Source organism: Gobio gobio (genome assembly GCF_949357685.1).
Source record: "Gobio gobio genome assembly, chromosome: 1".
NCBI lineage: Eukaryota > Metazoa > Chordata > Actinopteri > Cypriniformes > Gobionidae > Gobio > Gobio gobio.
Genome location: NC_137097.1, coordinates 48,431,239 through 48,457,743, shown reverse-complemented (window position 1 = coordinate 48,457,743; position 26,505 = coordinate 48,431,239). Strand labels below are relative to the sequence as shown.

General features: G+C 37.0%; 3 protein-coding genes across 7 annotated transcripts in view; 2 read left to right on the top strand and 1 right to left on the bottom strand.

The window, feature by feature from the left end:
- The first annotated feature begins 650 nt into the window (after positions 1 to 650).
- ciita (class II, major histocompatibility complex, transactivator) lies at positions 651 to 20,570 on the top strand. Of its 2 annotated transcripts, none has more exons than XM_079834224.1 (20): positions 651 to 1,170; positions 12,444 to 12,494; positions 12,630 to 12,686; positions 12,792 to 12,824; positions 12,992 to 13,081; positions 13,165 to 13,233; positions 13,455 to 13,589; positions 13,685 to 13,777; positions 13,871 to 13,921; positions 14,338 to 14,457; positions 15,330 to 15,401; positions 15,481 to 17,161; positions 17,583 to 17,762; positions 17,880 to 17,945; positions 18,034 to 18,114; positions 18,224 to 18,307; positions 18,416 to 18,499; positions 18,615 to 18,698; positions 19,612 to 19,695; positions 20,220 to 20,570. In XM_079834224.1, the coding sequence occupies exons 1-20, from the start codon at positions 849 to 851 to the stop codon at positions 20,293 to 20,295; spliced, it is 3,513 nt and encodes a 1,170-aa protein (XP_079690350.1). In that variant the 5' UTR covers positions 651 to 848; the 3' UTR covers positions 20,296 to 20,570. The 2 variants fall into 2 exon arrangements, with proteins under 2 accessions (XP_079690350.1, XP_079690351.1); XM_079834225.1 differs by lacking the exon at positions 651 to 1,170 and adding an exon at positions 11,956 to 12,130.
- A 1,028-nt stretch (positions 20,571 to 21,598) lies between these two features.
- Positions 21,599 to 22,143, bottom strand: dexi (Dexi homolog (mouse)). The gene has a single exon (XM_079821864.1). It carries the CDS (start codon positions 21,995 to 21,997, stop codon positions 21,728 to 21,730), a length of 270 nt encoding a protein of 89 aa, XP_079677990.1. The 5' UTR covers positions 21,998 to 22,143; the 3' UTR covers positions 21,599 to 21,727.
- A 351-nt stretch (positions 22,144 to 22,494) lies between these two features.
- The window catches only part of clec16a (C-type lectin domain containing 16A), an 87,510-nt gene continuing 83,499 nt past the window's right edge, over positions 22,495 to 26,505 (top strand). Inside the window, exons 1-5 of one of the 4 annotated variants that reach the window (XM_079821829.1) lie at positions 22,495 to 22,716; positions 23,264 to 23,392; positions 23,527 to 23,660; positions 23,754 to 23,902; positions 25,944 to 26,053. In XM_079821829.1, coding sequence (XP_079677955.1) covers positions 23,898 to 23,902; positions 25,944 to 26,053 — 115 coding nt within the window. In that variant the 5' untranslated portion in view covers positions 22,495 to 22,716; positions 23,264 to 23,392; positions 23,527 to 23,660; positions 23,754 to 23,897. The remainder of the gene's footprint in view (positions 22,717 to 23,263; positions 23,393 to 23,526; positions 23,661 to 23,753; positions 23,903 to 25,943; positions 26,054 to 26,505) is intronic. The other 3 variants (XM_079821830.1, XM_079821832.1, XM_079821831.1) reach the window with 3 other exon arrangements.

The following is a 26,505-nucleotide window of genomic DNA, read 5'->3' as shown; positions in this document are numbered from 1 at the left end:
CATCTGCCACACTTTACCTCACAGCTGTCATTTTGGGTGAAATAATTGGCATTTATGAATTTAATCACACTTTTCATTTGCTTTACTACATGCTATTTGGGCTCTTTACACCAACCACTGAACTGCACACACGGGATTATGGAGTATCGTAATTGGTGAACAACATATCTATATGCTGACTTCATAAACTCACCACAGTAGACAAATGTTGAACAAATATTGGATTTGGTTGTGCGTTGGTGCTTTCCTACCCCCATAAAATCTAATAAAGGCTCCTTATTGGCTTTGATGGTTCCATGAAGAACCTTTCCATTCCACAAAAGGTTTCTAGTGGGGAAAAGTTCTGAATATTGAAATATTTAGAACGGTTCTACTTTGGCATCGCTATGAAAACCCCCTTTTGGAACCTTTATGTTTAAGAGTTAATACTTCCTGCTATTTCTCTGATGCATATCAAATATATATTTAGTATATGGAAGAAGGGAACACATTGTATTGAATGACATATGTGGAAGCATTTTTTTTATTATATTAGTGGGGAAGGGTTGCAATCTGGCATGTATGCATTGAATCTCTTCCATATAAATTCCTAGTAAAAAAAAAAGAGAAGTGAGATGGAGATGTGGTCTCTTGATTTGTCCATGCACAGCACATCAGCAACATTAGTTTTCTTGTGGAAAAAGTACATGCGAAACTGTCCTCACCTGACCTGGGTAAAACTGGTTGTCCGTGTACAGCAGACAAATGGAATTCGCTGAGGTTTTTACCAGAGGGTTTTTTTTTAATCCAGGAACAAAAACAATGATCATTTTTGCATTAGTATAGGAAGGAGGAAATAAAGCATTGAAATGAGAGTATCTCTCAGCTGCTCTCCAGTCATGGTTCCCTTTCAGGATGTGCTGTTTCAGGTGAGAAAAGCTTTACAAGTTAGCCCTGGCCTACTACACAATCTTCTCAGAGAGCTGCACGAGGCCAACGTCTTCTCTACCCAGTATTACCAGTCTCTCTACAAGGATGGTGAAGTTGAAGAGCAGTGCTTGTGTGAAGTCGTCTGTAAAGATGGAGAAGATCTGGCCAGAAGACTCTCTTTGTCTATCTGGCAAAACTGGGACATTAGCCAAGGCATCCTGGATTCAACACTCAGAAAACAGGAGGATTTGGTTCCTTCTGGTGAGTTAACATCTTTAATTGCTTTTATTTTCCCCCCTTTGTATTCTGCTCACTGTCTATTTATATCATTTATTATATGGAAATTTTCCATTGCACAAAACTTTCTTTATAAAAAGGTTTGGTTACACTTTACAATTTGGGTGCACTGATATGCATTTATTCATGCTTATATGCACAGATAATCCTGAGTTAATGTATGACTCAATAAACCATTCATTAATGATTGCCACATCAGCAACTAATAAAAAGTCATCATGGATTGATTGCCTATCAAAATCTAGTATTAATTAATATTGTTAATGTTAATTACCGCAATGGATCAAAGCCATGTATTTTAACCTCCACTAGTTTGAATCATTATCATTAGCTAATGATTTGCAAAGATATCATGCCATGATTTAACTTGTTGAGGCACATTGCTATTAACTCATTATTACGTAATGTGTCATTATGGTTGTGACATCCTGAGACAGTTGCACAGTGAATGTAACGTCAGAAAATATGTTTAAAGGTCTATTGTCAAGTCGCGTCGCACCACTTGCACCTGATGTAGACACAGTGTTACAAAATAGCAGTGCCCCTGCGGCTGCATGTTCTCAGTGTCACACCTTTTGAACCCTGGACCTCATGCTTCACCCAGAAATATTCCTGTGTCATAAACAAGTAGTCATTAGTGTGGATGTCATAACGACATATTATTACTTAATAATGAGTTAATAGTCATGTGTCTCAACAAGTTAAAGTCATAACAAAATATTTGTGGTTATTAACACATTTAAGTTACTAGATGTTGATAGGAAATGAATCTGTGATGGCACATTTAATTTATATCAATTCATATATGACTTAACCCTTTCACATGCAAGTTTAAAATATTTTATAACACTGGTGTGATTGTACACTTCAGGGACCAGCCAATACTGATCACACTGGTGTGATTGTACGTGCAAAAAGGTTAATATATTAATCAGAAAGACTCTTTAGTTGCTGATGCGGCAATCATTAACGAATGTTTAGTTCTTATAAACTCAAGATTATCTGTGCATTAAGCATGCATCAATTAGTGCTCCCATATTGTTAAGTGTTTAAGATTAATCAAATGTTCTTCACAATAAGAAAAAATGGTTCTTTTAAGAACTGTTCACTGAAAGGTTCTTTGCGAAACCAAAATGCTTTGTCTATGGCATTGCTGTGAAAAAACCCTTTTGGAACCTAATTTTAAAGTCACCATGAAATTAAAATAGACTTTCTTTTTCATGATTTTTAATATGAAACTTCCGTTCAATGCCGACTTTAAGACGTGCCGCTTTTTAACATTGACTGTACTCTAGGCAAGGAGAAAAGTGACTAATTATTTTTAAGTAAGGTAACTATCAACTGAAATTAGAGAAACACCTTTATAAGGTGGCTATGGAATGAATACTAATAAACGAATAGGTTGTGACAATATTTGACAATATGCTGCTTCATTGAGAAATACACAAACAATTAGCTTCTCAAATAATATGACTATAAATGAGTTGTTTGTATTAAAAAAAATAATATAAATATATCCACCGAGGTATATATACAGTTGCAAGAAAAAGTATGTGAACCGTTTGCAGAATGAGAAAATGTGAATAATTTTGACAAAATAAGAGGCATGTTCTTTTTTTTTTATTTAGTACTGTCCTGAATGAGATATTTTACATATATTTTTTAAATATAGTCCACAAGACAAAAAAAATAGAGGAATTTATTAAAATGACCCTGTTTAAAAGTTTATGTTTCTATTATGATTCTTAAAGTGGTCATGAACTAGCTTTTTACATTTTTTAATACTGTTGTCTGAGGTCAACTTATGATGTTTGTGTGGTTTTTACATTCAAAAACATATTTTCTACCCTGGTTTTTAGCCTAGCTCCTGGAACACACTTTTTATGGGCGTGTCACATTGAAGACTTGGAAGTAAACGCCCACGGCTAGGATTGGATAACAGTTTTGCATATTATAATGAGCTTCTCCCATCAGTACACATAGGGAATTGTTTTGAAAACGTGAAAAAATGGCAACCGGAATGATTCGTCTTCATAAAACAAACACAATGATTTATCTCTCATCCACCCGCAATTAATTGGAATGTTATTTTTTTATTGGCCCACCCAAAACTTCAGTGCAGACAAATCAGCATGGTCAAAACTTTCGCGTTTTGTATTTTTCCTTAAAATATCAAGTCAAGAGAGGGAACATCAAGAAAGCCCGTCCAGCAGGCTAGTGATACATTTTGGTAGCCCGACTGGAAAACAGATTAGACCCGGGACATCAGGCTTTGCGAGCCCTGATCACAGGACAATGAGCCAACAACACCTCAAATACAAAGGATACTCCAGCCTGTGACAGCGTGGTAAATTATGTTTAGTTAGACATGCACATAATCAGTAGATAGCAAACGATCTGTAACGATGCAAAAAAATACTGTCACATATATTTTAAAAAAACTTGGGGTGGAAACTTATTGAATTTGAAGATCAAGGTAAATTTTACTTAATTTGTCTTCTGGAAAAAATGTAAATATCTTCTGTTGCTTCTGATGGGCAGTACTAAATGAAAAAGGTTGATATTTAAACAAAATAAGACAAATTTGGACACCACAATATGCAAGAGATGTTGGAAAACTGAAGAATTTGCGAGACCTGGAGGATTTTTCTGTAGAACGTTGGGCAGTTTAACTGCTGAGGACAAACAAGACTCATGAACAACCATCACAAAACAAAACTTAACAGCTGTGGATCATCCAGGTAACAACAATATTAAGAATCAATGGTTCATAAACATTTGAACTGGGTTATTTTAATAAATTCAGTAATTTTTTGGTCTTGTGGACTATATGTAAAAAAAAAAAAATTATAATATCTTTGTAAAATATCTTATTTAGGACAGTACTAAATAAAAAAACAACACATTTTGTATATCTCTTATTTTGTTAAAATGATTCACATTTTCACAGATTCTGCAAGTGGTTCAACGTTTTCTTGAAACTGTATATATTCACACACAGTTCATTGACAAATAAGGCTTCAAAACTGAAAACAAAAAATATGTAATGCACATTTTTGAGTCATGAACAATGTGTTTAAACAAGTTTCATTTGTTAAATAACATTCAAAGTTTAAAGTTTAAATTGACAGTTTTTATGTCAGGCAGTACAACCAAATAGTTTTCCACCTGACATGGAAAGTGGCAGCCTACATGAAATTAGCCGTTTTTACCAGTATTTGAGAGAGAGAGACAAATCTTTTAATTCTGCCACAAGGATCGGTTGGGGTCCTCTGTATTATGCATTATCATGTTTACTGTTATTGTCAATTCATAAACAAGACCATGTTTGCAGTTATGCCACCCTGACATTTGAGAATATACAAATTGCTTATCTCAACAGCTTTAGAACTTCTGATATTTGATACTGAATACTCATTTTTCTCACCAGTTCACCACTCATATTCTCGCATTGACTTATTTCTTACCAGTAATTCTATCATATCAAATATTTCTGAATCGAAGATCCATCCAAAAGTCATTAGTGATCAGTGACATTAAAGTGGAACACAACTAGTCAACATAAACCCATTACCAGATGGCGATTTAACACATCTCTTCTAAAAGATAATGATTTTGAGAGTTATTTGAAAGGAGAGTGGGCATGCTTTCTAGAGATTAATGACTCCCCCAAAGTTTCTCCATCTCTTCTTTGGGAAACAGGGAAAGCCGTACTAAGAGGAAAAATAATTTCATTCCCCGTTTACAAAAAAAGGAAAGAAAAGGATCAACAAGTAATTGGAACAAAAATGTAAACAACTGGAAGATATTAACATAAATAACCCAACAGAAGAAACACAGGATTCATTAAGAAAATATAAACTCAAATTGAACGAATTAATCAGTAAACACAATTCCTAATTCAGAGGCTAAGACAAGAAAACTACCATCATAATAACAAATCTGGTGAATATTTGGCAAATCAAATCAAACAAAATAAAGAAAAAGCACAGTACTGTCATGTTTACAGTAAATTATATTCCTCTGATAAAGACCCAGATCAGACAGACATTGACTCATTTCTCAACAATATAAACCTACCTCAACTCAGTAAACATCAAATACATACTCTTGAAATCCCTTATCAGAACATGAACTTTTGAATGCCCTCAAACTCATGCCAAACAATAAAGCACCAGGCCCTGATGGATTCCCTGCCGAGTTCTACACAACACTTTTGGTCCATTTTATTGCCACTCTTCATCAGTATGATTACTGAATCAAAACAAAAATCATAATTCCCAGATATGAACACAGCCACAATTTCACTACTTCTTAAACCAAATAAAGACCCAACATTACCAGCAAGTTATCGTCCGATTTCCCTAATCAATGTAGACATTAAAAAGGACATCACCAAAGCACTAGTGCATAGAATAGAAAAAGTCACACCATTTATAATCCATCCAGAACAAACCGGTTTCATTAAAGGCAGACTTTCATCCAACAACACACGCAGACTTCTGTAAAAAGATCTACTTCATGACAAAAAACGCCAACTTACAACTTGTACAGTATAAAGTAATTCATAGAGTCCACCTAACTGGACAGAAATAATTAAAAATGGATTTTACCTCAGAAACATGCTCACATTGCACACAAAACACCCCATACACGAAATTACAAAATTCTGGGAAAACGTTACTGACTCACTATCCAACCTTGTGGGTTGTCACATCCCGCGGTCTCCCTCTCTCTGTATATTAGATGACATATCCATTTAAACAGTACAAACAGTCAGTTACTCCTAGTGGCTCTAACTATCACCAAGAAAACTATCCTCATGAACTGGAAATCAAGGAACTCCATACACATTACAACTTGGAGACATTTACTAATAGAGTACACCTCCATGGAAAACTTGTCTACCTCCACTCAAAATAATACTTCAGAATTACACCCTTCTTGGTAATTTCTCTTTAACTTCCAACAGTCATGAATCCACTGACCTTCTTTGTCTGAAGCCATCCTCAATGATATACCATCAATAATCACACATTATTGAGGGGAGGGGGGTCAGGAAGAGGTAGCAACACAGACTAATATCAAATATAAATAAAATGCCTATAAAATTCTTTAAATTTCTCTTTCTCTTTTTCGCTGCTTCCGGACCCTGGTTGGTTATGGCATAATAGTCCCGGCCATGTGCAGTTCTGATTACTTGTGGGTGGGTGTGATGTGGGGCCAGGGGCCTTGGGTTTTCACCCTCCAGCTTGTACTTCTGCCTGGGATTTCTTGTCTCCGGCTGGCACAGCACTTGTCTCGCTGTTTTAATGCATCACATATTAGATGAGGTGCACACACGCATTCATTTGGAGCATAAAACAAAAGTTTAAAGCAAAGAGAAAGGAAGAAAAAAAAAAAGCACACATATAGGGTAAGTGTGGCATGGGCGTGGCGGCCTGGGCTTTGCACTCGGCTGGTTCCATGCTACACGCCATGCTTTTTTTAATGCATTATACACTAGTCGACATAAACATATCATGAGTATAACAATGAAAGTAGCCATATTTCTGGGAAAAAAACTTTCAACCAACAACACACGCAGACTTTTTAACTTAATGCATTATTCATCAACTCCAAAAAACAAAACTATCATAGTTACTCTCGATGCAGAAAAAGCTTTTGATAGGGTCAATTGGAAATTCCTGTTTTCCACATTAGGGAGATTTGGTTTTGGGGAGTCATTCATTAATTGGATCAAAATGCTGTATACATCACCTTCAGCCACTGTCATCACCAATGGATTAACATCACAAATCTTCACACTGCAACGGGGGACTAGACAAGGATGCCCACTCTCCCCTTCATTATTTACCATTTTCATTGAGCCATTAGCAGCAGCTATCCATCAAAACAGCTACATTAAAGGAATTCAGACACTAAACATGCACCACAAAATTAGTCTTTACGCTGACGATATATTACTATATTTACAAGACCCCCCATCATCATTACAAGAAACGATTAAACTCATTGATTCATTCTCGAATATCTCTGAATACTCGATCAACTGGAGTAAATCTGCCATACTCTCATTACATCACAGACACCACCTATTCCTTTGTGCACCAACTATATCACATACTTAGGCATTAATGTTTCCCCCAGGCTGTTAGAGCTGATTGGTCTCAACTTTGCTCCATTACTTAAAACAATAAATGATGACCTTCATCGGATGAATTTACCACTATCCATTATGGGCAGAATATCAGTAATTAAGATGACTATACTCCCTAAATTAAACTATTTATTTACAATGACTCCAGCACTACCCACCCTCACCTGGTTTAAATCACTAGATTCAATCGTCACTAAATTCTATTGGAAAAATAAGACCCCAAGAATTAATTGACTACACTACAGAAACCAAAAACACAAGGAGGACTGGAAGCACCACATTTCTACCACTACTTTTTGGCCAATCAGCTCCAAAATATTTACAAATGGATTCATCCTAACCCATCAGAAAGCACATGGCTAGATGTCGAACAGTCAATTTGTAAATACATTAACATTTCAGAATTACCTTTCTATAATCAGACAATCAAAAAGCATTTTAAAATGCTACAATAAAACACCAACAATAGCCGCAGCTCTGACAGCCTGGTGGAAATTTCATCAAATCACAAACACCCCTCTTGCACCATCAAAATACACCCCGATCTGGAATAACTCAGATTTTATAGTTAACAAGAAGCCACTCAACTTACGCACATGGGTAGATAAGGGCATCACACAACTTCAACACATCCTCCTTAATAACAACTTGGCACCATTTTCCCACTTGGTCCAGAAATACGGCATTGGGAGTAATTGCTTTTTTGAATTTTTACAAATCAAATCATCTATTCAATCAAAAATCGACACTCAGACAATTAATCTAGACCTTTCCCCTCCAATCTCAGAGCTAATTTATATAAAAACTACTCTCCAAAATATATAAAATAATATCCAAATCAGACAACACATTAAGCCTGCCCAATGCTAAATGGGAAACTTATCCATTGCTCCCAATGCCGCTTTCTGGACACAAATCTGTAAAAAGATCTACTTCATGACAAAAAACGCCAACTTACAACTTGTACAGTATAAAGTACTTCATAGAGTCCACCTAACTGGACAGAAATAATTTTAAATGGATTTTACCTCAGAAACATGCTCACATTGCACACAAAACACCCCAGACACCTATGTACACAAAATTAAAAAATTCTGGGAAAACGTTACTGACTCACTATCCAACCTTGTGGATTGTCACATCCCGCGGTCTCCCTCTCTCTGTATATTAGATGACATATCCATTTAAACAGTACAAACAGTCAGTTACTCCTAGTGGCTCTAACTATCGCCAAGAAAAATACCCTAATGAACTGGAAATCAAGGAACTCCATACACATTACAACTTGGAAACATTTACTAATAGAGTACACCTCCATGGAAAACTTGACTACCTCCACTCAAAATAATACTTCAGAATTATACCCTTCTGGGTAATTTCTCTTTAACTTCCAAAAGTCATGAATCCACTGACCTTCTTTGTCTGAAGCCATCCTCAATGATATACCATCAATAATCACACATGATTGAGGGGAGGGGGGTCAGGAAGAGGTAGCAACACAGACTAATATCAAATATAAATAAAATACCTATATAACATGGAAAATGCTTTATTTAATAATTCATAGCAATACGAAGACAAAAATCTTATTATAGTTTTAATTAGTTTTTTATCGTTTGTATTCTACCAACATGTTTAATGTGTATTATACTGTAGCAATATTAAGCATGTAAATGATGGACTCTTTTTGTCCAGCGTGTTGCCCACAAGAACCCAGCAGAGATTCCTCCCAACAATGCCAGTTTTGTTGATGCAAAGATTGTATTAAAGGCATCAAATATCTTACAGTTTTAAGAACTTCAGGGGAAAATACTTAATCATTTACTATGAAGAATAATTAAGTTAACCCTATGCACAAAGATTGACAAAACTACAGTAGCAATGCAACAGAAAGGATTGAATAAACATTCAAAAGAACACTGCAGGAAGCTGGTTCTGCATTGAAGCTGTCAAATATAAATACTGACCACATTTACACTCAAAAATGGATCAATGGCGTTCAAGGCCCCTAGGGTTCTTGACTAAATTTAAAAGAACCTTGATGCCAAAAAGTTTCTAAGGATAAATATCTTAAATGATTGAATAATACATTCATGTTTAATGGGTTATTTTTAAAAAATTCTAGCGATAATGTTAAGCTGTTTAATTCATAAAATGTAATTAAAATGCAAGATATTATTTAAAACTAAATCCATAAAATGATCCCATGATGGGAACCCCTAAGAGGTTCTACATATGAAGTGCCTGACAGAATCCTTTAAGGTTCTATATAGTGTCCATTGCATGGTTGCTAATGCTATATGCGTTGCAACTCCCACAAGGCAGTAATACTACTTGACAGGATGCACCTGTAACTAGATCTCTCGCATATACTAGAGTTGCTTTATATAGCACGCTGTATGTGTGGCATGGACTCTGAAGTTTTTTTTTCTTCCATGGGGGGTCGCAGATTAAAAAGCAAGAGAACACAAGAAGATGTCAGTGTTCAACTCAAAAGAAACCACCGGAAAGTTTTCACAGCGCTTTTTAGCTGTATCCAAAATTGAATAAAATCATTGTTTTCCTCAAAATTTTACAAACAATACCCCATAATGACAACGTGAAAGAAACTTGCTTTAAGTCTTTGCTAATTATTATTTATTTTTTTTAAATAGATTTTTTTTTTTTTTTTTTTTTTACATAAGTATTCGCAGCCTTTTTCTCAATACTTTATTGAAGCACCTTTGGCACCAATTACAGCCTCAAATCTTTTTGAGTATGATGCTACAAGCTTAGCACGCCTATTTTTGGGCAGTTTCTCCCATTATTCTTTGCAGGACCTCTCAAGTTCCATCAGGTCGATGCACAGCCACTTTCAGATCTCTCCAGAGCTGTTCAGTCGGTTCAAGTCTGGGCTCTGGCTGGGCCAAGAACATTCACAGAGTTGTCCCATAGCCACTTCTTTGTTATCTTGGCTGAGTGTTTAGGATCATTGTCCTGTTAGAAGGTGAACCTTCTCCACAGTCTGAGGTCCAGAGCGCTCTGGAGCAGGTTTTCATCAAGGATGTCTCTGTACATTGCTGCATTCATCTTTCCCTTGATCCTGACTAGTCTCCCAGTTCCTGCCGCTGAAAACATCCCCACAGCATGATGCTGCCACCACCATGCTTTACTGTAGGAATGGTATTGGCCAGGTGATGAGCGGTGCCTGGTTTCCTCCAGACATGACGCTTGCCATTCAGGCCAAAGAGTTCAATCTTTGTTTCATCAGACCAGAGAATTTTGTTTCTCATGGTCTGATATTCCTTCAGGTGCCTCCTTCAAAGCAACTCCAGGCGGCATTTAACTGAGGAGTGGCTTCCGTCTGGCCGTCCGGTTTGTGCTCTGACATGCACTGTTAACTGTGGGACCTTATATAAACACGTGTGTGCCTTTCCAAATCATGTTCAATCAACTGAATTGACCACAGGTGGACTCCAATCAAGTTGTAGAAACACCTCAAGGATGATCAGCGGAAACGGGATGCACCTGAGCTCAATTTTGAGTGCACTGGCAACTGCCTTGAATATTTATGTACGTGTGAATTTTTTAAACAAATTTTATATACATTAGATTTCAAACAAACTTCTTTCACGTTGTCATTATGGGGTATTGTTTGTAGAATTTTGAGGAAAATGATGAATTTAATACATTTTGGAATAAGGCTGTAATATAACCTTTCCGGATGTACTGTAATTGTAGATGCCCTTCTTCAATTTACAATGAGTTGATTGTTATAGGGCAGATGTGGTGTCACCAACAAACCAGCCTGTGATATTGTTTCTATTATGGGCACTGTTATTACAAAAGAAAAAAAAGAAAAAAGAAAGAAAAAAGTAGGCCTACTTGTCATACCAGTCTGTGATTGTGCTTTTGTTTCACTTTACAAGAAGGGTGGCATGAGATGTTTGGTATTTTGATTGCATGATTTGCAGAGGGTTTTTTGTTGTTGTTCACAGACATTTAATAAGTTTTCATACAGTTTTAATAAATATGAAGGCATAAAAACAGGTGTTTTATAAGACCATTGTGTGTGTGTGGGGGGGGGGGGGGGGGGGGGGGGGGGGAGGTCACAACTGACAATGGAAAATACCTGCCACTCCAGGGTGGAGCATTTCCACAAATGATTGCCAGGTTAAAAAAAAACAACAAAAAAAAACAAACAGAATATATATTGAGGTTTTTCAGCAACAAGTTTTTTTTATAGTTCCTTACTATATATGCCCTTAAATTATGTAATGTTAATATATATTTTGAGCTTTGAACGTGCTTGTTACTGTAAAGTGTATTAATATTAATACAGTTGGTAATGGAATGTCAATCACATGATGACTTAATAGCCTAAACACAGATCACCATCAGGGTAAAACACAGTAAAATAATGCATATATCATCATCATCAACTCCATCATAAACATATGCTATATTATCAACATCATCATCTCCATCATCAACTCAGAAAATTGCATTTCAACACTATGCACGCAGAATGAAAGTCCTTCGAGGACAGATTTTCCAAACGACAGGGGAAGGTGAGTTTGGTTTATGCCTAACCAAACCAACCTCCTTTCACATACTGAAAGTAAAAGCATGCAGAGAAAGTGCAGCCTGTTTTGGTGTTGCCAGACAATGCCTCACCCTGTGTTATCTGAGGACACGTCGTGCGCTATAAAGCTGTTTTGCTTCCTAACTTTAATGTAATGGATTAATAATTCGCAGTAAACATGGAATATCTCTATGAAACAGGTAAAGTACAAAGATTTTTATTTATTATATAGATTTTTATTTGTAATGCCTTTTGCGTCGTACCTATTTTACTTTGCTGATTATATAGCATGTACAAAATATATTTATAATTTGAATTGTAAGATAAATATTTTTATATATATAAGAAACGGGCTTTTCCACTCGAGTTATTTATTTTCTCACAGGAAGCGCGCGCTCCAAACATCTTGCGCGTCCACGATGCTTTTCGAGTTTTACCTCAGGATATTGTAACCGCATATTTAGGCTATGATTAAAAACATATGCAATATAATGTGTTACTATGTTATAACAGATGCTGAATTGCAAGATATTGTCCCAGACCCAATGTCTGAACTCTTACCTGGTGAGTAACGTTAAGTAGCCTATGGCTAGTAGATGCACAATTATTTTAACGTGGTAAACAAATGTAGGCTACGTTAGCCCTATATTTGCCATTTGAGTTGAGATTTCAAGTGAGATTTACATTTTGTTTTTACAGACAATGTCATCTTAGAATATCTTGAGTCCATTCAGAGTGAATCTGAAGAAGCTTTTGGTCAGTTTCAATCATTGCTCTATATTTGTTCAATTGTGTAATTCATTACATAAAAGCATAGGCATAATGAAGGCTATAAATAATTACTTCCTTGTGTCTTGGCAGATCCCAACTTCCTTGATAACCTCAGCTCCCTATGTAAGACTCCCAAACATAATATTATTTGAATAGAATTATATTTTTGGAAATGAAGAAGAACCAGTGACTGTTTGTAAATTTGCATTTGCATCATTTTTTTCAATTAAAAAATAATGTTAAATAAATGTAATATCTTTCACACCTGCTTTACAAACAACAAACAACAGATGACACAGACACAACTTGCACACAACCTGGCCAAGCACTAGGCAATGAAAATGCTTCTTTGGCAAACAAAAGGTCAAGAAAGCGAAAAGGTAATGTCATTTTCTCTTAGATGTCCTCTTGTGAAATATCTGTATTGAATCCAGTAAGTAAAAGGTGTGTTTTCTATTGATAGTTGATCCACCTTCAAACAAAACCTGCACAGATACTGATGGCAAACCCTTGTACAAACGCAACAAAAAAGGTATTTCAAACACGCAATCATTGCAAACTCTCCCAAACAGTAGTTTTAAACATTTAGGTTAAAAACTGGTTTTAAATAACACAATTTGTATTTTTTTTTTTTTTAGTTTTTAGAACTGTCTACTTATTAATTAAAGGAAACATATTTGTGATAACTGTATATAGCCTATTATAACTGTAGCTTTCATAATGATGCAAACCGAAAGCATTTCTCTATTGTAGCCACAACGTGCCTTGAAAGCCCCTCTAGATGTACCACGCCCACCATTCCATCCAAGGGTAGTTTCCAGTTGAGCTCAAACATATTGCAGAATATTCTAAGTATTCCCTTCAGTTCCCCTCCTCTGCCCTCTAGTGGTGAGTTTTGTGGTTATTTTTCATACTGTATATGCATTTCAAGATACCATAGGCCTTCTCTCTGAACATTGACTGTGAGTATTTGCATCTCTTAGGTGGATCAGCACTACAGATCTTCCAGAGCATCTGCCCTTTTACGCCGCCTCTGATTGGCACTGTGGTTCCGACATGGCCCACGTATGTGCTTGGTGAGTGAACAATAAAAACATTATTAAACCGCTGCATGTTTTTTTAAATTAATTTATCCATTTTAAATCTACTTTCACATTCAATCTTTGCAGTGTCGCCCCAGCATGTGAGCCCAGGCACACAGATACTTCCTCTTTCACCTGGTAAGTAAAAAAAACCACCTCAGTTGTCTCATGGATAATTAAGTCTCTTAGGCAGGGTTGTCAAGTATGCAGTTTTCCCGTGGAGTTGGGCTACTTTTAGACTTAAACTTGCTTAAAATATTTAACTGAAATTCTTGTATTTAACCCATTTTACATTCTATGATGAGTTTTGTGAGGGCGGGAGCTTCTGTGAGCTCCTTTATGAAAACAGACTGTTTATGATTACTAATGATTTATACAATTTTATACTCATTTATTAAATTTTGAGTTTTGACATTTGAGATAGGGGGTCATTGTGGTAACTATAGTTTTGGGCTATTTTTGATCGGATATTGAGTTAGATTTGGTATGCAGACCTGGCATTCCTGGTTTTAGCAATACTGTGGTTTGTGATAACAGAATTCTTCCTTTTCCAGCTGATGGCACAGTTGCCCCACCAGAGCTCACGGTTTCAGTACTCCCAGTCGGCTCATCCTCAGATCGCACATGCAAGCGTTTGCCATCAGTATCTGCAGACACAGTCTCCCCTACAAAAGGTGAGTTCGGGGTTTGAGGACAGCAAATGTGTGTCTGTGCTTGGCTTCATCCAAGTGTAGATAAATATAAACAAACTAAACAAAAACGGTCTTTAGAATCATTTAGATTTTTTTTAGATTGAATTATTTTATTTTAATATAACAATATTTTGATTCAAAGTCACGTTTTATTTTGATAAGAGACATTCTGGTAATATCAGAGCCTCCAGGGATAAAGCATGTAATTTCTGCAGCACTAGCATCACCAGACGGAAAAGTAAAATGAATTACAGATTTGTATGGAAGGGGGAAAAAATAAGAGGTTGGAGGAAAAATTATATTTCAATACTTTTGCGTTCGTTCGCAAAAGTATTGCGTTCTCTCGCAGAGTATTGTGAGAGATACTCAACATTTGCATCAACTACATCAACGTTTGTGTTCTCCAGCTAAACGTATCATTTTCCCCCAACAAACTTTGCGTTTACTTGAAAAAGCACTGAAATGCAGCTCTTTACTCCCTCCTCATATTTGAGTAGAGATTCAATCTGTGATTGCTTTACTCCAAGTAAAAAAATGTTGAGGAAAATGAATATTCCTTGTTTTGATGTGATGGAGGGCTTCTGTCTTTGTTTTGCTAGCATGTATGTATGTAGATTATGTGATGTATGTTTTTTCTGAGGTCCCCTCGAAAACGAGATGTCACATCTCCACGGGTTTTTCGTCTTAACCAATAAATTCAAATTGTAAGCTGAGAAAGTGTTGAATTTTTATAATAAGAATTTGTTTTCGTTTTAAAGTATGGTAGGACTGTGCATGTCTAACAATTCTGTTTTGTTGACAAAGGAATCCATTGTGACAGAATTGGCTGATTATTTTTGTTTTACTAATTACAGAAGGAAACCCACAAGAGAACACAAATTCCCCACCATCCAAAACCGAAAGGAAAATCCGCCCAGAAGCACCAGGTAAGAAACCAGTTTAACCATAAATAGCCTGAATGACTTTATTAGACTAGAGGAAACATTATAAATGTTTGTTTTACAGGATGTGTTAAAGACTACATAAATCACGTAAAGTCCCGCGTGAGAGATGTCTGCTGCACTATGCGTGGGGGATTGGGAATGGAATCACACTATGTGGATGTGCATCCGATCCAGAGGAAACTCCTTATCAAATCCGGCAAGAACGCAAACAAGTGTCTGGAAAAAGAACTGGTCGTACTCAGCGATTCAGAGCGTAAGAAAGCAAAGCAGGACAGAAGTCAGTTGTTTCATAACAGTGATTCCAGGCCAAAACAATCTGTCGCCCTCCTCGGAAAAGCCGGAGTGGGAAAAACCACTTTCATTCAGCGTTTATGCTTGGACTGGGCGAGCGGCAGCCTGCCTCAATTTCAGTTTGTTTTTTTGCTGAACTGTAAAATTTTAGACCTCACACAATCTAACTACAGCTTGAAAGGTTTACTGTTCGATTTGTCTACGTCTCCTCGCTGTGAGGACTCAGATTCTGTGTTCAAACACATTCTGTCCTGTCCTGATGAAGTTCTCATTGTCTTTGACAGCTTTGATCACATAAAAGACTTTGAGGGGCTTCTTCAGTCCCCTGCTAAATCACACACACACACTAAATACACCATCAAGCAGCTGTTTTCGGGTTTGTTCCAAAAGGAAATCCTCTCGGGTTGCACGATTCTCATCGCCACAAGGCCTAAAGACGTTTTAAATCAGGTGCTGCGAAAAATCGACAGCCTTTTGGAGCTTTGTGGCTTCTCTCCTGAAGACGTTGAGTTGTATGCATCAAAATATTTCGGGGACGCTTCTCTCCAAGAGAGTGCACTAAAAAAGATTAAGAAACAAAGCTACATATTCAGTTTATGCTCCAACCCACTACTTTGTTGGACTACCTGTATCCTGCTCGAGCACCAAGACAGTCGCAGTGATGAATTGCCTTCAACCCTCACAGACTTGTACCAAAGAGTGACCTCCAAGCATCTACAATTGGCTATTCTTGGAAACAGCTCATTATGTAAGAAGAAACAGCCAGACATTCCACAATTGTGCAAAACGGCATGGGAGGGATTCAAGAACCACAATACACACGTAAACCCTGGCAGTTCAACAGAGCTGCTGGGCTGCGCTCTTAAAAGTGGCATACTTGTATCCTACGAAACATCTGAGCGCCAAGAAAACCACTTTGCAGACCTCTTCACTCAGAACCTCCTGAGCGCTTTGCACTTGGTGCAGTCTAAACAGGTGAATGAAAAAATGGTGGTGGCGAACAGCATAGTCCAGCAGAAGAAACGGAAGGTTCAGGGGGAGTCGCAGGACGTGCTGCAGAGGTTTGTCACGGGATTGGTCTTCCAGAAGGCACCTGATGGAGTAAGCATCCTGGAAAGCAGTGTCAACATAAAGGCCAAAAGAAAGGCTGTTGAAGCCCATCTGGAGAGAATGAAGCCTAATGGTTTGGTTCCTGCCAGGTTATTAGAACTGTTTCATTGTGTTTATGAGACCAACAGAGCCAAATTTGCCAAACTGCTGTTAAAAAACCTGCCTGAAAATCTGTCATTCTGTGGGGCGCAGCTTTGCCCTTCAGACGTGTATGTCATATGCCATCTCCTCCGACATCCCAGCGCAACGAAGCGGACCTTCTCCCTTAACCTGCAAGATACATGCATTCCCATCAGTGGCCTGAAAGAGCTTGTGGGACTCAAATGTATCACATCATTCTGGTGAGAAATTGTGCATCGCTAAAAGAAGAGTTCACCTAAAAATGAAAATTGTCATTTATTCTCTCTTCTGTGAAATACAAAAAGAGGAAAGTTACAATTACAATGATGGGAAACGTAAAAGTACCATAAAAGTAGTCTGCATGATTCATACAAAAGCTTGTGTGATGATCAGACCGAAATTCAAGTAGTTATTCACTGAGAATTCATTCATTTGGAAAATGGCACACAAGTTGCATTGACCAACCACATTATGATATGAAATGAAAACTTTTCTGCCTTTGTGTTCTACAGAAGCAAGGATGTTTGGAAGAACATGAGGATGAGTAAATGACAGAATTTTCAGATTTGAGTGAACGAGTGCTTTAAGCAAAAGGTTTTCATTTGTATTTATTGCTGTTTGTTGTATTTGTTTTTCCATTAGGGCACATACAGCAGACACCATTGGCTTATGGGAGGACTTGCATCAAAGCAATGATGAACTGAACCTGAAAAAAGCCATCGAGAAATTCACCTTGAACCCCTTCAAGGCAACACAACGTTATCACATTGAGAGCCTGCCTGGCCTTGTCCGAATTCACAGAGAGAAGAAGTTACCAATGAGGTACAGCATCAAATTTGTGTTTGGACGTCCAACGACTATTGTTGTTTGGCTATGTTTTTCAATTCAAATTGTAGCATAAAATGATGATGTTGATAAGGATTATGGCTGTATTTTCAGTGAATTTGTGTCTGCGCTGGATAAAGGTGTACCAGCCCTTCGGCATCTTCAGAGACTAGAATTTGAGTAAGCAAATCTTATCTTTTCCTGCTTCCGGTTTATCCTTTGTTTTCCATTCAGTGTTGATTGTATCTGGTGGTGTTCTGCATTGTAGGCTTGGAGTCCAGAATGGTCCTGAACTTTTCCCTAATCTCATAGAGGTCCTGCCTTCTCTGCAGTCTCTCCAACATCTGGAGTGAGTATTTAGTGGTGGATTTCATGACTATATGGACCGGAAAAGAAGGCTTTTAGTGTTTTTAAGATTACAATTTTTTCTTGACTCTTTTTTTTTGTGTGTCTTTCAGTCTTGAAAAAAACCAAATAGGAGACTCTGGAGCTGAGATGCTATCTGGTGTTTTAAATTTTTTGGCATGTCTGAAATTGCTCAAGTAAGTTTTGAAATGTTTATGCCCTTAAATATAACACATGTAGTGTCTGGAAGACTCCATTTTGCACAACTTGTAAAGGAACTTGTGTCCGATGTTCCCACCACCCAGTCTGTCTCAAAACTTCATTGGAGATGCCGGTGTGGAAAAACTGGCTAAAGCTCTGGCATCAATTCCTTCTCTACAGAGCCTCAGGTATAGTCACTCCCAGAAATAGCTGTATAATATTATTAAATAAAGCATGAATTTTGGAACGGTTTATAAAAACATCACTGTTTTGACACAATTATTCCAATTTCCTCACTTCTAGTCTCTATGGAAATGCAATTGCTGACTGTGGAGCTGAACACCTGGCCTTGGTTTTACCAGACATGAAATTCCTGCAGGACTTGGAGTAAGTACTTATCCAAATGAAGTTAAAGGGTTAGTTCACCCAAAAATGAAAATTCTGTCATTAATTACTTACCCTCATGCCGTTCGACACCCGTAAGACCTCCGTTCATCTTCAGAACACAAATGAAGATATTTTGGTTGAAATCTGATGGCTCTGAAAGGCCTCCATTGGCACAATGCACGGTTCACTCTCAAGACCCTTAAAAGGTACTAAAGACGTCGTTACAAAGTCCATCTCACTACAGTGGTTCTACAATAACTTTATGAATCGGCGAGAATAGTTTTTGTGCACAAAAAAAACCTAAATAACGACTTATATAGTGATGAACGATTTCAAAACACGGCATCATGAAGCTTCGAAGCGTTATGAATCAGTGAGTCGAATCATGATTCGGATCGCGTGTCAAACTGCTGAAATTTGGCGATCCAAACTGCTGAATCGACTCACTGATTCATAACGCTTCGAAGCTTCATGATGCCGTGTTTTGAAATCGTCATCACTATATAAGTCGTTATTTAAGGTTTTTTGTGCACAAAAACTATTCTCGCCGATTCATAAAGTTATTGTAGAACCACTGTAGTGAGATGGACTTTGTAACGACGTCTTTAGTACCTTTTATGGGTCTTGAGAGTGTACAGTGCATTGTGCCAATGGAGGCCTTTCAGAGCCATCGGATTTCAACTAAAATATCTTCATTTGTGTTCCAAAGATGAACGGAGGTCTGACGGGTGAGTAATTAATGACATAATTTTCATTTTTGGGTGAACTAACCCTTTAAAGTAGATTGATACACAAGAAAAATTGGTTTCTCTTCTATTCTAATGATTGTTTTCAATTCTAATAAAATGTAAGAAATATTGTTTATTTTATTACATTCTATTATATTCACGCATTTCTTGTTATTTACTTTCAGTGTAAAGTTCAACAAGTTCACAGACATTGGAGCTACAAAGCTCAGTGCTGCTCTGAAAAACTGCTCTGGAATGAAGTCTTTGGAGTGAGTCACTCATCTTTAACATCATTTGGGACTTATTTTAGTGTAGTGGTCTGATCAGCCAATATATTAACTTTTACTTGCATAATGCTTTTCTTGTATTAGGTCTCAGATTCTAGCATCGCTCACATACCACATTTGAGCTAGTTGAAACACATAAAATCTTGCAAATCAGCAGTCCCGGACAGACAGAAGTTAATCTCTCAAATCTGACCACAGTCACCAAGATTATGCATTACGTCCATTATTAATCATCATTATATGAGTCATCGCCGAACTATAGTACGAGAAAACGTCACATCCTATGGCGTTAACATGAAGACGAATTTAAACCAGGAAGTTGAAAATAGAGCAAAGAGGTTTAAAATTAACTAGTTTCTCCCACATTCAAAACTAACAGATGGTAACATTGTCTTCCATGATGTTCAACAAACATACTTCTGTTAAAAGCTGGTTTAGGGGGTCATGACCCTTTAAATGGTTTTCATGATATGCAAATGATCTTGTTTTTTCTTCTCCCTCATTAGGCTTTGGAATGACTGCATTCCATGTGGAGTTTTTGAACACCTTCGTCTTCAAGATTCACGGATAAGACCACTTTGACACATTTTAAAATGGCCACATATCGGACACTGTTGCAATAAGCAAGGTTTTTTTTTTTTACAAAAGCATCATTCACTATACAGTTCAATAGTTCAGCGATATTTGTCAAGAAGGACACTAAACTGCTTCAAAAAGTTGTTCCACTTTCTCACTGAAATTACTTTACATGTGACTGACTTGCACTTTCTGACATTTTTGTGGATATACTGGTTCTCAGCACTAAAGGTATTTGGTTTTTGTGTGTGTTTTTATACAATAAACATGAGTTCTACGAGTCTGGTTTTTATGATTGTGACCGTTTCAGATAAATCAAACATTTATAATTATTAATAAGAATAATTCAAATTGAACATGAGGTATTACTGTTCAGTTGCGGTTTTCTCTATATCTATAATAATTCTTATAATTATATAATAATGATAATAATGTATCTAGCATAATAACTACACACATATGCTAAACAAGTTATATGTAACATGTTAATATATTTTAACAACTTTATACTTGATGGATACACCACGAGTCATTAAATTGAAACATTTCTTTAAAATTATAAAAGTTTTTTTTAAAACATATGAAACCAATATGAATATATTATACATATCACATTTCTAAGAATTTGGTACGTGTGTTTTAAAGCTAGGATATGCAATTTCAGAGAGGCTAGAGAAGTACACTGTGTTTTTTTGTAACATGGCAACAGATATTTGAAAGCCAAATGTGACACCATGGCAACAAATTCAAAGTAATCATTTATTAAATATATAGAGTGGGTAACTGAAACTCAAATATTTCATTTTCAGGCGGTCACAAATATGTGGTTCCAAAGAGTCTTCAAGAAAAAACTCAGAACACCCTGTTTGTCTCATGACATATTGCTCATTCGAATAGTATTAAAGGGAATGAAACCATGCTGAGGCAGAATAAGGGAGTAGTCTACATGTAATAAGCCATTGCAGGGCTGACACAGAATCCTGCTTGAGTGCTGAATGCCAAACTAAAAATAAATAGGCTAATGTAATATTTATATCCACAGTAGTGATTAGTGCCCGAATTTGATCTCTGAAGAGACACTGACTGGCGGCTCCATGGAAAACCCCGTAGTCTGTTCGGTTGATCTGTTCCAGGCAAATATTCCATGTGGCACGATGGCTTGTTTGCAGGTCAGTCCCCTGAACCTGGCCAGCCTGGGGAGACACGACAATTAATGCACTTGTTTTTTTTTGTATGAATCATAATCTAAAAATGTACTTTGACATTACTTACTTATTCATGAAAGTCTTTTTTTCTTTCTTTTATAATTTGACCACTTGCAACACCCTTTTATGTCTTCAGAGATGATATATAGTTCCCTTTGACAATGGTTCTCCTCCAGTAACCAAATGGCACCTTCCCCACAAAAGCTTCGACTGGGATTGCCAGTCATATTAGTTTATTCCAGATATCCCTCAAAAACATCCAGCTCAGTGTCTGTGTCATAGGGAATAGAGGCTGGGTCAGAGAGAACACCCAAATCCACCAGTGCCAGGTCCATATCCTCTGGCAAAAATACTATCCCTACATTAAGGACTATGTATTCCATTAAAAAGGCATAGTAAAGAATCAAGACATTGACAAAAAATAGGCCGAGATAAAACATATATGGAAGCTCGTTGATTAGCGATTCCACTGAATCTAACCGAGAGTAAATTGAGTGTGTCATAGACTCCAAAACATATGATTCAGTCTCTTTGAACAGACTGAAAGAATGAAAAGCATTTGGTCAGACTTTATATGAGCCAGGTCAGTGTGGATCTCTCCATTTCAATCAAAACCGCAGTGATGCAACTCCCTTTTCAGCAGTATTCCCTTTGCAATCCGGTCAACACATATGTTTCCACTATACATCAAATAAGTTAGTGAAAAACAGCATGTTTGAATGTTCCAAGGCCGTGCGCTGCTCTTTGACATAAGGACAAAATATCCCGAATCCCTCTTAAAAGGCAGGCGATGCACACAATTCAGAAATAAAAATCACCCAGAAGCTCGGTGAAGCTTTGTAACGCGTGAAAAACAAAACAAACGGCGCTTTCTCATGACTTCACCAATACCCTTGCATTCGCACGGAACTATGGGACATTGAGTCCGAAATAGTCTAGTGACCCGATGCAACTCGCTCTAACGAGTTCAATAATAAACTACAAATCCCATAATGACATGGAGCAGAAGTCGGGGCTGTCATGAGCGATAGGTCGACAGGTATGTTTTCATGTGAGGTTTCTGGGCCTTCACTGCTGCGGATATGGATCAATTCGCCTAGCAAACTGTGTTAAAAACATACAGTTTGGGAAATAAAAACACCTAAAAAATGTTCGGACGTTCAAGGAGCTGGGTCGGAGGACAGGGGAAGTCCAAAAACATCCATTCTTTGGATCATTTGAAGTAAGTTTTTATGGACCTTTTGCAGCTAATTCGCTAGCGCAGCTCGTGCAGTTTTAGCTTTTTAATTCAGCCAGTGATTGTCATAACTGTGGAAAGTCACTAATAGTCTATTTAGGAAATGTATACATTTATATTACGCCTGACAGAATTTATTTACGATGTTAAAATGAGCGCATAGGAGCAAAACTGTGTGTGTAGCAGTCGTAGACTTGGTGTCAAATCTAGTGAGCTGCCTACCAAGACATAATTTTTTGACATTGGAGATGCACACATGTTGCCTAAAAAGCTATGTAAATAGCTCACTATATTTTCTGCCACGGCTGTAATTAACACACGGTTATATGATTTGGTGGGTTAGAATATTAAAACAGTTACAATAACTGTCTTATTAAATATATCACTAAAAGTAGTTTTCTATTATGCAGAAATTGTTTATGGTCGTTACGTTCTCAAATACGTTACAAATATACAAGTTAGATGGTCATAATATGAGATATCTTGTGACATTTAAGTTGTATTTATTTTATTATTGTTAATTTTTCTTTAGGTATATGTACCATGTCCTAACTAAGAACACAACAGTGACGGATAACAACAGAAATCTGCTGGTGGAAACTATTCGCACCATTACTGAGATTCTCATCTGGGGTGATCAGAATGACAGCTCTGTCTTTGAGTGAGTTTCACATCTCTTTGTTATTTTTAAATTTGAAGTGTTTCCACATGTTAGATTTGCAATAATAGGACAACGTATCTAAAATACAAAACCATATTTTTCATGACTGTAAGCATCATCCTCTCTTCATCTAGCTTCTTTTTGGAGAAGAACATGTTTGCATTTTTCCTCAACATACTGCGGCAGAAGTCCGGACGGTATGTGTGTGTCCAGCTTTTGCAAACACTCAACATCCTTTTCGAGAACATCAGTCATGAGACTTCTCTCTGTGAGTAAACCCCCAGACAAAGTTAAAATTGTATGCATTTGAATTTGACGTTTATGTCCTGAACGTTTAATATGTTGTTCCTTTTCTTTTTAGATTACTTGCTGTCCAATAATCATGTTAATTCCATAATTGTGCATAAATTTGACTTCTCTGACGAGGAAATTATGGCCTACTATATCTCCTTTCTGAAGACTTTGTCTCTGAAACTCAACAACCACACAGTACACTTCTTCTACAATGAGGTAAGGTGCATTTACTGGGACAACTGTCATTTTTCAAATGACTGTCACAGTTTATATACTGAAAACAGAAGGGGGCTTTTATTTGTGGGCTCGCATGCATTCTTTGTGTAACAGACCACTTCCAGGAAGACTTAACAGTTCACCGTGACTTTGTAAAACCGTGTTTCCTGTGTGTTCATCCAACTTGAGCAATTACCTTCTTTCATTTTGGACAAATGCAGGCCAGCTGTACGTTTACAACTGTTTTATGTGGATTGGAAGCTGACAAATGTTTCAGGGCTCCTTTGTATAGGGGGAAGTTATTGGTGTACTGTAAATGGTTGTATTTTACCGTCATGTGTTCTTTATTCCGTGGCACCTTTGATGCTTTTAATCATCATTGGTGTCAGGAATAGAGAGGGCCTGCGTGGAAGGATTCGCTCTATGAGAGATCGGACACTGCATTGATTGTAAATACCTTCTCCTAATGTAAAATTGAAGTTAAGATTGCTAAAGTATCATGCATTTTACATGCCACTTACAGAAAAATATCAAGACTACCATCTTTTAAAGAGTTATGAAGCTTCTAGAATCAGCCTGAATGTAGAATATATAAACCCAGATAAGTGTAATGTATCTGAATGACATTAACAAAGCAAAGTTTTGGGAGTGACAACTGCATTTAGTTGCTTGAGGAGCCACGTGAGTCTCTATTGAACTCATTATGGTTGTGATAGTGATAACCATAGCAACATTTTGGCATCTCGTGGTAAACAAGATAAATGGAAAAAGTTTAACTGGTATTGCTGACCAAACTAATGAAGCAAACAGAGACATATTGTTAGTAAATGAATGATCTTTTATCACAGCATAAAAATTATATCACTGTATGAAAGATTAAACATTTTACCAATGAGTACCGGTAATCATTCTCACTTGATTTTCTCTTTTTATTTGGAACTTCATGGACACTAAGAAAAAGATAACATTTATAGCAAATGATAGAAGTCTGGCTTCAGTATTAAAACACATTGGGGTTTAAAAACAAAAGTAAACTAATATTACAAAAATAGTGCCAAGCCCCAACTATAAATTCCAATTGGATAAGCCACAATTATGTAGTATACCTGTCACCACACATCAGTTGAATTCTGCATTAATGTGGCAAGTAGCGAAGTTGTTGCAAACATATATATATTATAATTGATAAAAAGTGACAATAAAAAATGACATTTTCCCTTTTTTTCCATCAAAGAAAAAATGTAGGTAACACTTTATCCTTGTATCCCCTCACTGTAGTAGTAACAGTACATTATGCATAATTACTTGCAACTTACTATCTGTGCTTAAATGTATAGTTACACTGTAAGAAGGACATCTTAAAATATAGTGTAACCAAAATGTATCATGGTTTCACCAGAAATATTACTTCATCATAATAATAAGAAATGTTTCCTGAGCAACAAATCCGCATATTAGGAAGGGTCATGTGACACTGAAGACTGAAGTAATGATGCTGAAAATTCAGTTTTACCATCACATGAATAAATTACATTTTAAAATACATTAAAATAGAAAACAGTTATTTTACATTTTAAAAATATTTCACAATATTACAGTTTTTACTGTATTTTTGTTCAAATAAATGCAGCCTTGGTGAGTATAAGAGACTACTTTCAAAAACATTTAAATAAATTAAACCAACCATTGTACATACGATGTGGATTTAATGTATATGCACTTGTCACTACCTACATTTTTCGGTATTAAAATAAAAGGAGAGTCACAACTTTATTGAGGTGCAATGTGTGTGGACTATATATAACAAGGATTTCATTAGATGCATTTTAAACCTATTTATCAGCCAGTAGCATTGCATTCAGGGACGCTTTTCAATTTCTGTGATGTTATGCACCTATTTCTTCTACTCTTGTAGACATCTTGGATTCAGATAAGAGAGTAAAAGTACAGGTTTTGTGTATTTGTCACTAGTTGCAGTTCTCCTCTCTCTGAGCAAATCCTCCTTGCTGATGGCCTCGCTCTCTGTCTCCCATGCTTCTAGCACACTAATGATTTTGCCCTGTACACGGAGGCCATTAAGTTTTTCAACCACCCAGAGAGCATGGTCAGGATCGCGGTCAGGACTATCACACTCAATGTGTACAAAGGTGAGTAGAGCCCTGACTCAGCTGCTGCTGCCGCACGATCCTTCTCTCTGCTGTCAATCGCTCTGTCATGCCTCTGATGCATGGGCATGCTGATGCTGCTCTCCGCTATCTGTGAGTAACGCACACTTACATTTAGCGACCGCTGCTGACCCTACACACTTGCATGGGCACACTGGGGTTTCACTTGGATATGTACGGTCATATGCTGAAGACAAAAGGGCTTTCGCTGATCTGTTTCTCTGGCTTGAGCTTTACATAAATCCTTCTTCCCTTCTTGAATAACTGACTTAACAATTCTTACTATCTGCTTAGTGCTTAACCTTGGATTGCGGTTTATCTTATAGCTAAACAATCAGTGCCTGTGGAGATTGTTGCAGTCTTTTAGGTCTACTGCCATCGGTGCATGTTATACTGACGTTAATGCGCGTACAGTGGCCCCGAATAATATTTGGAGAT